This window comes from Coregonus clupeaformis, chromosome 7 (genome assembly GCF_020615455.1).
Source record: "Coregonus clupeaformis isolate EN_2021a chromosome 7, ASM2061545v1, whole genome shotgun sequence".
Taxonomy (NCBI): domain Eukaryota; kingdom Metazoa; phylum Chordata; class Actinopteri; order Salmoniformes; family Salmonidae; genus Coregonus; species Coregonus clupeaformis.
Window position 1 is genome coordinate 43,608,519 of NC_059198.1, and position 16,161 is coordinate 43,624,679.

The 16,161-nt window shown below is 40.0% G+C and overlaps 1 protein-coding gene across 1 annotated transcript; it reads right to left on the reverse strand.

Moving 5' to 3' along the window:
* Positions 1-918: 918 nt before the first annotated feature.
* actr3b (actin related protein 3B) lies at positions 919-15,874 on the reverse strand. Its single transcript, XM_041879973.1, has 12 exons — positions 15,641-15,874; positions 14,812-14,867; positions 14,243-14,367; positions 13,827-13,937; positions 13,113-13,208; positions 9,638-9,745; positions 7,705-7,848; positions 7,315-7,488; positions 6,477-6,569; positions 4,394-4,519; positions 4,138-4,221; positions 919-1,888 (listed from the first exon to the last, which is right to left on the reverse strand). The coding sequence occupies exons 1-12, from the start codon at positions 15,682-15,684 to the stop codon at positions 1,793-1,795; spliced, it is 1,257 nt and encodes a 418-aa protein (XP_041735907.1). The 5' UTR covers positions 15,685-15,874; the 3' UTR covers positions 919-1,792.
* Between the last annotated feature and the right edge of the window lie 287 nt (positions 15,875-16,161).

The window sequence follows — 16,161 nt, forward strand, 5'->3', positions numbered from 1 at the left end:
GTGTACAACAGGGCTATTTTAAAAGACATGCTTTATGAGTTGTGGCAGCATGCATGCATCTTCTCTTGGTACAGTATGTCTTACTTAACATGTAGAAACCACATCCTTAGTACAACGCCAGCATTCACTTTTGATGACACCTATGTGAAAGATGATGTTGGATGACGTTGTTTAAAATGTGACTTCAGTTAAAAGTGCATTTCCCAAATCTCTGGAACCTAATTCACCAGGGAGCTGGACTGAAACTGGAATTTGATTTGAGGACTCTGCCTCAGACTAAAATGTTGCCTTGTTTAAACCTGAGGAGGTGTACAGTAATACACATAATACACGCCACGCTAAAGGTCAGTAGGTCACAAGGTTATTTTTCAGGTAAGCTGCAGAGAGTACAATTGACACGTGACACCCACAGATTTACTCTGGATCAAAGCGACTGTGTCCCAGGAGAGGTGTGCCAAGTTCCTTCTGAGCATTCATTAAAGAACAAAAGGACATATTTATGGTATACGGAAGCCGTGTTGGCCTCTTACCTTTTCTAAAATTGAGCTTTTAAAATGGATTGAACGCTGATCAGGAAAAATACAGTACCGTGACATGGGCTTATATCAAAAAGAATACCACTGCTATTAATATCACATGGAGAAAAAATGAACCCATAAAACCATTTTAATGTGTGCATTGGCAATAGAGATTGGATACAGTGACTGAATAACAATAACTTTGCAACTTTGGCAACCCCAAACAATACAGTCAGTTTAATAGTAATGGGCTGTATACAAGTACAAAGTGTACATAATACCCTTTCCAGAAATGGACACAATAAACAAATTAATTAAATGTTTCCTGGTACTAAAGACAGTCATTTACTGTCTGTCTTGGAAAGCATCGCATTAGCTATCAATCAGAAACAACAAGCCATGAAGGTGCCAAGTACCTTTATTCACATTAGCCACATACAGCAGTTTTATTTTTTGTGACCACAGTTCCTTATGGAAATAACTTCCAGATACACAGAAATGTATAAATAAATACTTCAATATTATTATATACCTTAGATAATTTGTGGCTGACAAAAACAATTAAATAAATACTTTTGGACCTAATAAAACTAAATATCTCTTCTTTCACTTTACACTATTTCACGTCAATGAAGTACAGCGTACGATCTACATCTGTTCATACCTGTTCTGATAAACTATCTTTAATACAAATATAAACACATTTTAAATATGTTATATTATAATATATAGTATCTTTATCTATATATTCTATATACAATTTCAAAGCATGACATTCTATGGATGTTGGACAAACGTAACTTGAGCTACTCCAGAAGTAGCATTGGTTACCTTCCCACATGATTCATGCAGCCTGGGATAGGATCTAAAGTTAATCTTAAGAGCGTACAGCGAAATAAAGAAAGTAGATGCAAGAAAACCGTCTTAAGTTTATCACTTCAACCAAAGTGTTCCAGTTTAGATTCGTTTCTTGTTTAATTTTATTAAATAGTCTGCAATGTTGCTTCAATGAGAATATTGAACATTCACTGTATGTGTGCTATAAGAGGTCTGAGTCTAATTAAATTACTTGTATCATTCACGTTCATTCTAAGTAGCCTATACTGATTGTACAATATACTGTAGTTGACAAATTCAATTGCGCATCAACGTCTAAGGGGTTCTTGTGTGGTAGGTTAGAGTGCTATGTTAGTAAAGTAAGGACAACAATCACGATGCATGGACTGAACCCAGGCCGGGGTCAACAGCAGGTTCTGTAGGTGTGGGTTCTAGCCTTAGGACATGGTACCAAAGACTGGGTTATGGCGGCAGATGCTGGGGCCAAACTCATCGTAGTCCTTTTTTGAGTGACAAACTTGGAGAAACTCAGGCTGTGAAGGAAAAAAACAGAATACAAAAGCAAGGAGCAACAGGGGATTCATCTCAGTACTCAAGGCAGATCAAAAAGGTTGGATAACACCAGACACAGCATTATTACAGATGTAGGATCTTAATTTGAGCCAGTTTGCTACAGCAGGAAAATAATCCTGCAGCAACATGAAATGTGAATCATCATGTGGACGTTTTTTGTAGGGGTTGATAAATTTTTCGTTTGGGCAAAGTCTGACATTTTAAAGTGGAAATAACAAACTTTATAAGCCTTTTTAAACCTCGTATACACTACAAGTTTGCATTTCCTGTTGTGCAGGAAAATTCTCATCAACAAAAGAGTAATCAAATGAAGATCCTACATCTGTAGGCTGAGTCCTGTACAGTGGGGGAAAAAAGTATTTAGTCAGCCACCAATTGTGCAAGTTCTCCCACTTAAAAAGATGAGAGAGGCCTGTAATTTTCATCATAGGTACACGTCAACTATGACAGACAAAATGAGAAAAAAAAATCCAGAAAATCACATTGTAGGATTTTTTATGAATTTATTTGCAAATTATGGTGGAAAATAAGTATTTGGTCAATAACAAAAGTTTCTCAATACTTTGTTGTATACCCTTTGTTGGCAATGACACAGGTCAAACGTTTTCTGTAAGTCTTCACAAGGTTTTCACACACTGTTGCTGGTATTTTGGCCCATTCCTCCATGCAGATCTCCTCTAGAGCAGTGATGTTTTGGGGCTGTCGCTGGGCAACACAGACTTTCAACTCCCTCCAAAGATTTTCTATGGGGTTGAGATCTGGAGACTGGCTAGGCCACTCCAGGACCTTGAAATGCTTCTTACGAAGCCACTCCTTCGTTGCCAGGGCGGTGTGTTTCGGATCATTGTCATGCTGAAAGACCCAGCCACGTTTCATCTTCAATGCCCTTGCTGATGGAAGGAGGTTTTCACTCAAAATCTCACGATACATGGCCCCATTCATTCTTTCCTTTACACGGATCAGTCGTCCTGGTCCCTTTGCAGAAAAACAGCCCCAAAGCATGATGTTTCCACCCCCATGCTTCACAGTAGGTATGGTGTTCTTTGGATGCAACTCAACATTCTTTGTCCTCCAAACACGACTAGTTGAGTTTTTACCAAAAAGTTATATTTTGGTTTCATCTGACCATATGACATTCTCCCAATCCTCTTCTGGATCATCCAAATGCACTCTAGCAAACTTCAGACGGGCCTGGACATGTACTGGCTTAAGCAGGGGGACACGTCTGGCACTGCAGGATTTGAGTCCCTGGCGGCGTAGTGTGTTACTGATGGTAGACTTTGTTACTTTGGTCCCAGCTCTCTGCAGGTCATTCACTAGGTCCCCCCCGTGTGGTTCTGGGATTTTTTGCTCACCGTTCTTGTGATCATTTTGACCCCACGGGGTGAGATCTTGCGTGGAGCCCCAGATCGAGGGAGATTATCAGTGGTCTTGTATGTCTTCCATTCCCTAATAATTGCTCCCACAGTTGATTTATTCAAACCAAGCTGTTTACCTATTGCAGATTCAGTCTTCCCAGCCTGGTGCAGGTCTACAATTTTGTTTCTGGTGTCCTTTGACAGCTCTTTGGTCTTGGCCATAGTGGAGTTTGGAGTGTGACTGTTTGAGGTTGTGGACAGGTGTCTTTTATACTGATAACAAGTTCAAACAGGTGCATAAATACAGGTAACGAGTGGAGGACAGAGGAGCCTCTTAAAGAAGAAGTTACAGGTCTGTGAGAGCCAGAAATCTTGCTTGTTTGTAGGTGACCAAATACTTATTTTCCACCATAATTTGCAAATAAATTCATTGAAAATCCTACAATGTGATTTTCTGGATTTTTTTTTCTCAATTTGTCTGTCATAGTTGACGTGTACCTATGATGAAAATGACAGGCCTCTCTCATCTTTTTAAGTGGGAGAACTTGCACAATTGGTGGCTGACTAAATACTTTTTTCCCCACTGTATATATATTGATTATATACACACATTACTACAGTAGACATTTGTGATAGTGAATATGATAACAATAATAATAATAATAATAATAATAATAATAGAACTTGTTAACCTTCCCATTTACCCCCCAAATAAATTATATGAGTATGACCATGTAGAAAATGTAGTGTGCATCTGTGTGCATGCGTGGGTGCGTGCTTTCGTACGTACGTGCATGGCGTGCATGCTCATTGTGTGTGAGTGTGTACATGGGCACTGTGTGGGGACTTACCGTAGAGGCAAGCATGGATCCTCCAAACCACACAGCGTAGCGCTGCATGTGGTGTGTGACCACCAGGACCTCCATGGGCTTGGGCTGAAAACAACAGGAAAGTAGACAGATTACCATCCATCCCCTGAGCCCAGTTTCTACCCTGCATCACAATAGCCTGGACAATGCCAGATCTGTATTGCCATCTCCTATGATCGTTGTCATGCCAAACATGACTATGACCATAGGAGGCAGGAAGGCATGAACACACACATACCTTTATCCTTCCTCCACTGAGCTCCTCACTCAATTTGAGCCGGGCGTCTACCGACCGCTTCAGGTCTCTCTGCAGCCGCCGGCCAAAGTCTCTGAACATGGTGGAACCGCCGGACAGGACAATATTCTGCAATGTGTCAGTACACAACACGACTATAGGGTGTCAGTTTTCTAGCCCATCAAAACAAATACAACACCTTCATTCACCAGGAACTACTCAATCTGGCTAAACACACAATAATCAAGAGACAGAAAAAATACATAATTGGTGGGCGCTTATATTTGTCCTTTTTTACACATGTACAAGTATGTAATTTATACGCAATTAGGGTTAAATGCCTAGCTCAAGGGCACATCGACAGATGTTCAATATTTTTGTGCATGCTTTCTGTGACTAGTTAGGCTTCAATGTCATCACAGCATTAGGGGTTTATCACAAATTATAAACTGGGTGGTTCGAGCCCTCAATGTTGATTGGCTGACAACCGTGGTATATCAGACCGTATACCACGGGTATGACAAAACATTATTTTTTACTGTTCTAATTACGTTGGTAACCAGTTTATAATAGCAATAAGGCACCTCGGGGGATTTGTGGTATATGGCCAATATACCATGGCTATGGGCTGTATCCAGGCACTCCGCTTTGCGTGATGCGTAAGAACAGCCCTTAGTCGTGGTATATTGGCCATATACCACACCCCCTCGGGCCTTATTGCTTAAATAACAACCCTTGAAAGTTGCTGATATCAAATGTGTAAAGGCTATGCTGGTCAGGTCTCAAACCCTAACGAGAGAGAGAGAGAGAGAGAGAGAGAGAGAGAGAGAGAGAGCGAGAGAGCGAGAGAGCGAGAGAGCGAGAGAGCGAGAGAGAGAGAGAGAGAGAGAGAGAGAGAGAGAGAGAGAGAGAGAGAGAGCGAGAGAGATCGAAAAGGCTCAGGGAAAACCGGACACTCATTTGACCTTAATTAAATATTGACGTTCAGCGATAATAGGGGATCAACCAGCGATTCGCCGTCATTACAGGTCGAGGGGGTTAATCGTTTGTTAACAAACTTTGGAGGCTTTGGGAGGAAATGTATCCCATTGTTTAGATTAGGATGAGCTGGAATAACCTCTGGGGCAATACAAAAAGTACCGTTCTCCATCTATTTTTCATCCCTCTATGTTTTGCCTTTCTGAAATGAATCAATTTATTACCAGTGTCAGAGGAGGAGATGAGAGCCCAGCAGCGAGCGTTTTACTGCAGATGACCACCTTTCAATTTGTGAAGAAGATGGTTTAAGCTTAAAGACCACCTCAGGTGTTGTGACTCGTGGGTACAGTTAGGATGCTCAATGAATTGTTAAATGTATTCAATTGCCCAGAAAATTGCAAGATTTTATTTTAAGCAGTTGGTTCACTGGGCTATTACAAGTTCAATGACTTGTTTCAATGTTTTTTCGTAAATGCCCCTTTTTAAGGAATACCTGGAATAGTATAAAGTAATCCTTCTACCCCCCGTAATCCTTCTACCCCCCTGTAATCCTTCTACCCCCTCCCCCTGTAATCCTTCTACCCCCCGTAATCCTTCTACCCCCCTGTAATCCTTCTACCCCCTGTAATCCTTCTACCCCCTGTGAATGTACATTTTATATGCAGATAAGTGGTATGGGGATAGACATGAGAGCAAGACAATTTCCACTCATTCTGTGTTTAGATTAAATATACAGTACCAGTCAAAAGTTTGGACACACCTACTCATTCAAGGGTTTTCTTTATTTTTACTATTTTCTACATTGTAGAATAATAGTGAAGACATCAAAACTATGAAATAACACATATGGAATCATGTAGTAACCAAAAAAGGCCAACATGAATCTGCCGGTAAGATAACAAGTTGTACACTGACACCTGGTGGACAAAGGATGAAAAACTATTCTGAATCAAAATAACCAATTCTCCTAAATGTATTGCAGAGCAAGTCTAACATATTTATAAGAATCTTGCAAATCTTATTATTTCTTAAATGAATTGTTAGACTGGAAAGATATGCGTTTCCCCCATCACACAACCCACTGCAGAATGTGGTGTTGAAGCCATACCTTATATAGAGGTCTTCTGACATCTATTGGACAGTTCATTATAACCTCGTCAACTATATCTGAGATGGGCTGCGTGAAGTCTGGGTTGGCAAACTGTAAAACACAGGAGCAGATTTACTGGGTATTAAAAGTGAATGTTTAAAGCAAGGTCCAATGCAGCTGTTTTCATCTCAATATCAAATCATTTCTGGGTAACAATTAAGCACCTTACTGTTATTGTTTTTAATTAAAATGGTCAAAAATAAACACAAATATCTTCTTAGCAAAGAGCAATTTCTCAAGCAAGAATTTTGCTAGGACTGTCTGGGAGTGGCCTTGGGAGGGGAAAACTGAAAACTAGCTGTTATTGGCAGATAGGTTTGGAACTCTTTCTTATTGCTCTATTAAGTCTATTAACTAATTTACCGCCTGGTGATGTCACCAGGCAGGCCAAAACTTCATCCCACCAAAACAGGCTGAAATGTTAGGCAATCTTTTCAAACAGCTCTTACACTAAAAGGGCATTATCATAACTTCACAGTATAATTCCAACCTCAATGTGGAAATATATATAAAACACAAGAAAATCATTTTTGACTGCACTGGGCCTTTAAATTAGAATAATCCTAAATTTGGCATCTTTATTCTGCATAACAATTATTTACCTTTTTTTTTTTTACTGATATCTTACATGACAACAATTGGTGCTTTCTTGAAGATACTCATTCCAAATGAGTAATTAACTCAATTGGATCCTTATTGGGTAACGACACTGACTGATAACGGTTGTCATGTTAGTTCTTATAGATAGTGTAGCATAAAATAAACGCTACCCATTATTCAGAATATCAATAAATACCTCTGGATGAAAGAATATTTCTGGACCTAGAAAGCGTTCATATCCAACATCTATGTGGAATTCAGATTTGCTGATGGCATTGATGCCTTTGTACTGCTTGATCCATTTCCCAGGGTCTGTGTCATATTTGGCGAATTCCTTCACAATGTCCGGACAGATGTAGCAGTACCTCTCCTAGGAAAACAAAACAACAACAAAAAAATAAACAAGTGTTAGCTTACATTGTCCATTTATGTACATAATGTAGCGTATTCGTAGGGTAGTGTCGATCGGGAGTCAAACCCGGGATCCTGCGGCTGTCAGTCCAACAACCATTACACCAATCAAAACCTCTTAAAGAGGTCACTAGGTGTTGTACAAAAGTAGCTTCACTACTATTCTCCTCCTCACCTTGACTGCCTTGGCTGTCTCCATGGACTGTTCCGGGGGGATACCCACCTCCCTCTCTCTGAGGAGCTGCTGGATGAACAAGGTGATGTCTCGACCTGCTATGGGGATGTGCTTTATACAGCTCCCAATGACGTAGCCTTCGGCCTAGCACAGGACACACAAGTTACAATGACTCAAACAGCTAAAGTCAAGAATCCTAAATATCAAGTCAACAATAGGTTAACATAATATGATCCTGATCATGTCTCAAAGAGCTACTCTATACCTGCAGCATAACTATGAATTTGCACAACATTAAACACTTAAAGCTGCAATACGTAAATGTCTGTGCGGCCTGACCAAATATGTGAGTTATAAATCTGTCATTGTACACCAGCTTCAAACAGCTGAAAATACAATATTTTTGGTTATGGAGAAGATATTTCCCAGCGGTTTAGATGGTACAATGATTCTCTACACTATACTTGCTTGTTTGTCACATAAACTGAAATTAGGCGAACTACAAAAATTTTAGCAACCAGTAAATGGTGGAGCGATTTCTGCATAGTGCATCTTTAGTAATAGCAGGTATACCAGTGACTTTTCTATTAACCAAAGTCTATGGAAGTCTATGGAAACAAATGGGGTGTGGGCATTTAGAAACCAGCTGACAGTGAAGAAGGCGTCTGAAGAAGTCTATGAACATAGGAAATTGTGATATGTGCTGGGACTTTTACGTTAATAAGTTCCAATATATCTCAATATGGGTACAGCACTTGTTTTTCACTCTATGGTATTCTATTTTATGGTATCCAATTCGATTTTATATTATATATAATCTATAGCCATAAAGAAAAACTCCACATACAGGATCCCAGCAATCATCAAATTTGACACAGCATTTTACTCATCATAAACAACAGACATAGAACTTCATGCCACATTGCTTTTACAGAGAGGGAGTCATATATACTCAATAAGCTAAATTGGCTACTCTCCTTGTTTCCTCTCTGCCAGCAACCCTGATTTAAAAAGACAGGATAGCAACCCTTATTTAAAAAGACAGGATAGCAACCCTTATTTAAAAAGACAGGATAGCTAAAAGCAATATTCCGAAGGCCCACAGGGGAATTTCCTTCACCTGGAGGAGGGAAAAGCCACTTTGGACTTTTGAGAAACAGCATGGGAGTCTTAGGCTGAATTTACACAGGAAACCCAATTCAGATCTTTTTTTTCCACTAATTGGTCTTTTGACCAATAACATCAGATCCTTTCACATCAGCTCTTTTTTAGAGCTGATCTGATTGGTCAAAAGACCAATTAGTGAAAAAAATATCAGAATTGGGCTGCCTGTACAAAGGCAGCCTAATGCACACAGGGCACAGGGGGTTAACCAAGTTTCAAGTTGAAGCATGTCCTGGGGTGGGGCCAGGTTCTACCCATGTTACAGGGCTGTTTCTATCAGGGAAGGGATGGGATGGTTATAAAACTTCCCCTTACATGCCTTTCCTCTTTGGATCCTCCCATTAACCCACGATGTCCTGGATCATGCTGTATATTGACATTCCTTTGAATTTGGACAGACATACAATCAAAACAGGTCAATGAAGGAGTTAAGTTGGGCTTGCTAGTTCCTTCCACTCACAAGAAAGGCATTTCTGTTTTGTTCCCACAATAAAAGCTAAGCAACCAAGATGGCCTAGCTTTTCTTGAGCAATGACAACACATATTGAGGGGTTATAATGCCTTCATAAGGTTGGCATAACACTTCTGTCATGGAAGATTATGGCAACCCCCAATGTTGATGGACAGTTTCATTAAGTTTAACGTGACATAAGACAACATTAAGCTTTCATGACAAGTGTGATTATAAGCCTCTATGACCTATTAGGCCTGCGACCTATTATGTCATAGTGTCTTTTAACAAAAAAAACTATGGATATGCTTTTGTTACCACAGGTATGGCATGGGTGACTCCATCTCCGCTGTCAATCACGATTCCTGTCAGTGTTCGCTCGCCTACTTGTCTAGACGTCCATGATGCTGCCAGGGCCAGAACTGCCTGAAATGAACCAGTACAATCATTGAGAGACATATTTCAATGTGATTGGATTTAGGGCTGTGGCGGTCATGAAATTTTGTCAGCCGGTTATTGTCATGCAAATATTTGCCTGTCTCACCGTAATTGACCCGCAATTAACATAAACATCTTTAGAATCTCCAGGCCTCCACGCATACAAGCCGCTGATGCACGCCTTTGGAACATCTACATTGAAAAAAGTCTAATAAATCCATTATTTATTTTAGGCAGGTCTAAAGAAACATTATGATTTGAAGAAAATGTATTTCAGAGAACAGAATATGAGTTGGCCTACTGTATGTTATCTGGCTATGCGCCATGCCATAGGCTGTAGTCTAGTTCATTTAGCAAACAAGATATTCTTATAAGTCCCGTGCCATTATTTTATATAATATGATTTTATAGTAAGAAGAATATAATTGAACTTGGCTGAATAAAATAGAAAGGATACTTTCTATTTCATTTGAAACAGGTCCTATATGGTAGCCTAGATTTTGAATTATTTGGCTAATTTAGTTGTGAATGATACAAACCTTAGAATGTCTTAGAAATCAAAACATATTTGGGCTGCATGATGCGACTATAGGCGATAAAAAGTCGCAAAAAAAAGCTTATGCTCTGTTCCTTGCCTCAGGCTGCACACCCTGTTCTCTCATCAAGTGGGCATATTTTCAACCATCAGACTATTCTCAATGTAATCTTGTCTTTACTAATATATAAAAAATATACAAATTATTTAGAATGTCCCAATATCAAATGGTAGGAACAACAGGTGGCTGCCGAGGGAAGGACGGCTCATATTAACGTACGGAAACTGCGCAAATGGAATGGCATCAAACACCTGGAACGACGTGTTTGATGTATATGATACCTTTTCACTAATTCCGCTCCAGCCATTACCACGAGCCCGTCCTGTCCAATTAAGGTGCCACCAACCTCGTGTTGTAGGAACAGGGGGCAGGGGAAAAAAGACGTCATCGGTATTCACTCGAATAGCGAATGGAGGCAGCTTTCCCAGTTTAAATCATGCCGAGGTTTCTCCGGTTTTAATGCGGAGCAGCTGAGAAATAGGGCTAAATATAGTAGCAGCAGGGATCCTCCTCTTTTTAGTGGCAACCATCAAAAACTCTGGTTTCACACGGGATTGCATTTAGAAATGTCTGGGCTTATAAAAACACTTATTTCACTTCATGCATCAACCACTGTTTGAGGAGCATGCAACCTCACCGCACGAGAGGTGATATTCCGCCCAAACTCTGTATGCTACAGGCTCTCCAACCATGTTCCTGCATCTACCCAGTGCTTAATTTGGGAAACCAAGTGAAATCTGTTCGGGAATAGCGATAGTAACGAAAACACAACGAAACGCATTTAATTAACTTAAACAGTTGACAGCCCCCATCTCTGCATGCTCGAAAAATGAATGAAGGAGAGGAGATGGACAAATTCACTATAATTGTAGGCTAACTGTAAGCCGCCCTGCACAATCAATGAACCAACAGCATCGCCTAGGCCTATACGTTCTCTCCCAGACTCATGGATAGAAAGTTTGGAGCGTAGCATAAGGTAACCAGTCCATCCAGTATGCATAATAATACAGTCCACACTCAAAGGTGATTACTAGAATCTGTTTAATTTTGAAGTATAGGCGAGACCAATTATGTACCAAAAACATCTTCAATCTATATATGTTTTTTTTTTTAATGTTTTTCCATCTTGCATAATATGCAGTAGGCTATTAGGCTATGTGTTGTATAATGCCACAATCATTATTTTAATTCAGGTTTATTTTTCGGCCTTTGGCTCATGTACTGTATAGGCCTATGCGTATGCATAAACTCGAATATGTGTATGGGTGTTCTACATGCAATGTCTTAAATGCTTTGAATTAATCATCACCTTATAAAGAGCTGTCCATTTCGTTCTGTTTGGCTTTGAAACAACATCCACAACGACCATGTTTTCCACTCAGTTTCAACCTGTTGTTGAACTTCTTTCTTCAAATTGTTCATCACAGTGAGGTCAAAAAATGTAGCCTAACGGTGAGTTTTAAAAGCATGATACGGTTTTTGATGATAAGTGTTTGATGTGATTTTCGATTGCATTTGCATTGATGTCAGAGTGGTAAGAGGTACAATAGAGCACTGAGTACCAGGTCATTAGCGACCTGATGGTCGTTAGCAAGTTGGGTACTACCAACTAGAGGTCTTCACGGATCCACCTGTACCCGAATACCCGAGTCCGGATCCGGAATTCTAAATAATGTCACGGGTCTGGATCGGATCTGATATGATTGTCATGGGTCTCGGGTATGTGTAATTTTAACTGACTTGTCCAGAAGGACCCGTACAGATCCGAACGTGACTGCTGCAGTAGAGAGAGTACTTAGTATTCTGAATGGAGTTGTTGTTATTTTGTGTAGGATGAGAAAGCTGATGCACAGCTGCAGCCTCAATTAGCCTAGCTAGCTAATGTTAGCCAGCTTAACTAGCTTCTCCCAGTTTGATGAAGTCAAGACAGGTACTATGTAATCATATCTGATGATAAATAACCTAGCTATGGCAGCCAGTAGTCTACTATAGCGGGAGTCGGATAGATTGGTTGCTGTCGCTCCTCTCTCCCTGCTCTGAATGTAATTCGCTCACTGTAGGGCCCCTATCCCGCCTGCTAGAGCGGCACCTCTCTCTCCCTCTCACACTTTATCAGTTCCAGTTAAGAAAGTAGCTTAAAACATGACTTTTCTGCTGCTTCCCTCACTCGGATCAGACCGGACCAGGTCTAGTTGTCCTCGGGTCCGTTCAGAACGGGTCTCTATATTATTATATTTTATTTATTTATTTATTTATGCATATCTGTTCTGGGTGGCAAAGCCCCAGGTCCATTTTGGAACGGGTCCAACGTTTTTGACCCGTGAAGACCTCTATTACCAACGCATATCCAGAGTGTATAAAAGGAGATTACCGTGACTCAGTGGTCATGTGGAATTTGTCTGCTGTTATGACTCATGACTGCCAGTGTGGCAGTAATATGGTCACCACAACAGCCCTAATTGGACCTCACTTTCATCAACATCTTTATGCATCTACTGATCTATCAAGTGTTTAAACATATATTGCTATCTAGGCTTACATGGCATGGATGGATGCTCATATCAAATACATTGTTATAATAATAAGACACGCTAAATACTTATACTATATACTACTACTGTTATCTAACCATACATGAATGGGGTCATTGGGGTATTACACCTCATTAACACTACTGATAGTGAAAAGAGAAACACAACAAAAACAGGTGAAAACCACCTCAGATCAATAGTGTGAATGCAACATTATTTCTGTTGTACCTGCACTGCGATGTACAGGCCTGGGACATTAAAGGTCTCAAACATGATCTCAGCCAGATACTCTCTGTTCTCTGGCGTGTTCAACGGAGGCTCTGTCTGGGGACACAAAGATAAAAAACACTGTACAGTCCAACTGACGCAATCTAAGAGCAATAACAGCAAAGCTATAAAATGACAATTAGGTATTACAAAAAACATGCAGCTATTGACTGTAAACGTTTTCATTTAGAAAAACATTGACTAAATTCAGAAGGGGAAATGGGTGTATTCATCGGTATTTATAAATACTGAAATACCAATATCAAAAATAGAAAAATAAATACAAATGTCTCTATTTATAATATTTCACTCCCATATATGTTACGACAAACAAAATATGTGTTATGGTGTATAGTTAAGCAAAAAAGCCAGAGGGAGTGTGGTATATGGCCATTATACCACGGCTAAGGACTGTTATTAAGCACGACGCAACGCAGAGTGCCTGGATACATCCCTTAGCTGTGGTATATTGGCCATATACCACAAACCCCCAAGGTGCCTTATTGCTATTATAAACTGGTTACCAACGTAATTAGAGCAGTAAACATATATGTTTTGTCATACCCATGGTATATGGTCTGATATACCACGGCGGTCAGCCAATCAGCATTCAGGGCTCGAACCAACCAGTTTATAATGGGGTATATAATACCTTTACAATAAACTGTCTCTCACCATAAGGAAGCTATGGTCTTCAGGCTCTGCCCGTAGATACTTGAATATGATCTGCTCCATGAACTTTTCCATCAAATCCCAGTCTTCCACCATCCCATGTCTGATGGGCCACTTTGGAGACAAAATGCCACATGGTTACAACTCAAAACCATCCCAGTGGGCGAAAACTGGTAGAATTAATGTTGTTTCCACGTCATTTCAACCATGTAATGACGTTGAATCAACGTGGAAAACTGATTGGATTAGCAAAAAGTAATAAACGTAAGGGCATTGTGTATTTTTTTCACCCAACTTTTAACCTAAATCCAATGACATGGTGAAATGTTTTGTTGATTTTACGTTTAATTCACGTTGAACTAGATGTTGAACTGACGTCTGTGCCCAGTGGGACAGATCCTATGAGTAGGACCAATCACCTTGGTTGCATAGTTGGGCTTATCAATGCCTTCATCTCCTATGAAGAAATCCAAGTCATCCACTCCCTTCACAAGTCGCCTCTGTGCCTGGTCTCCTACACCGGCTGACTCCCGTATAGCGATGCCTGAAATGGAAACACATAAGGGTAACAAACAGGTGTTACATTCCTCTCTAGACCTCCCGTCCATCAAGTCGATATACATGGACAGATGACGTACCAAGGCCCATATGTTCACACAGCCATCAAGCATATTTTAGACCTCTGTGGTCTACAAAGAACAGATCAAAACAGTCTGAAACTCATTTGTTGTCCGTTCCCTTGAGAAATGAATTGATGGTAATGAGTGAAATGGCAGCTGGAGTGCAGTACCTTGCTCAAGGTTACACAGCCGTGTGATGAGATGGGAGGCTACACTGCCTTTAATTAGTGCTTTCCCGAGGCGGAGCTTGATTCAAATCCAAAAACAAAAAACCTTCAACTCCAAAACTGATGTAAATAAAGCCATCTTCAAGTTAGAAGTCAATAGTGTTTGACACTGTTGCAACATAAGCTATACAGTATACTTACAGGACGGCATGATAAACTGTGGCTCTGTGTTTCCAGCATATCCAATCTTGGTGTATCTGCATTCAAAGAAAAACAGCACAAAGTCATCATAAAACAGCAAAGATTACAATGTTTTCCCCTAACCATTGTGCAAATATACAACTGAATCATTTATTTATTTTCTGTACCATGGACGAAGCAGAATGCATTTGTCAATATTTTCTCTACTGATCAATTTGCAATTAACCTTTCAGAAACAACCAAAACTTTTAGCAATAAGTTCCCTATAATAAATTCACAGTATCAGGTTCTGTCTCGACCCCAGCCTTTCTGATTAAATAAAACTTCCTGTTTAACCATACTAATTCATCATGGAGGAAAAAGTAATCTCCTCTCAAATGTATATTGTTATCCAAAACATGCAGCTGTTTAATTAATAGAGACCTCTACTAATGTACTGCCCACAGGCTGAGTTATTCATCATGTTAATCACACCTGTGAGTTTACAGGCCTTCGGATTCAGAAAAGTTAACAGTAGGCTCCTCTAGGGCTAAAATAGTGTACGTTTTAGAGGACCCTACAGCAGTGGCCAATGGCACTGTATTTACATTAACATCTTAGCTATAGACCTAACATTACAAAGTATTTATTATTATATATTATACATTATAATATATTATTTAATCTTATTCTGAAGTAAAATGTGCAGGCAGGTGCTTTCCACTTGGGTGGCAAAGGTTGTCTTGATTGGTGGCACAACATAGTCTAACGTTAGTAAATGCCCTTTTCAAGGCAGATCACATACTGTATCTTCAGAGCAAGCTCAGCTGTTTCGAGTAAACGAACTCACCCAGTCCCACAATCTATCACGCAAGGAGGTAGAGGGGTTGCCATACTCGTGTTGACGATTGTCCTATCGATACTAGAACACCATAGATTATTTGCAACAACTGTATCAGCTAGTTTAAATACAATGTATCATTAAAGGTTGGCTACACGGCTGATTGAACTGCCCCGTGCTCGCTTATTTCCCTGTAACGTTATTTCTATTACAGATTCTGCATTATATTGACCAGATACTCAAGTGGACACTCTAACAATGAAAATAAATGTCTTCAAAAATGGAAGGCAGTTGGGAGGAGGCAAGATTAGGTGGGACCATTCTAGCCAATGAGAGGGCAGATACGCGCAACAACAGGCATAACTACAATATGAAGTGTTTTTTCTCAAAGTTGCCGGGATGTCACGTGTCCTACTTAAATCAGTACACTCGTAACAACCTAAGCATTACAAAACTTCTAGTCGATCAAATAAGCCATACGTAGAAAATAAGCCATTCAAATTTTTGTTAACCAAATTCGACAATCTCTC

Coding starts and splice junctions, on each gene's coding strand:
- actr3b (XM_041879973.1), bottom strand. CDS start 15,684: ATGGCAACCCCTCTACCTCCTTGCGTGATAGATTGTGGGACTGG. Junction 13,209..13,826: donor AAGACCATAGCTTCCTTATG/GTGAGAGACAGT, acceptor TTGTGTCCCCAG/ACAGAGCCTCCGTTGAACAC. Junction 1,889..4,137: donor GATCCATGCTTGCCTCTACG/GTAAGTCCCCAC, acceptor TTTCCTTCACAG/CCTGAGTTTCTCCAAGTTTG.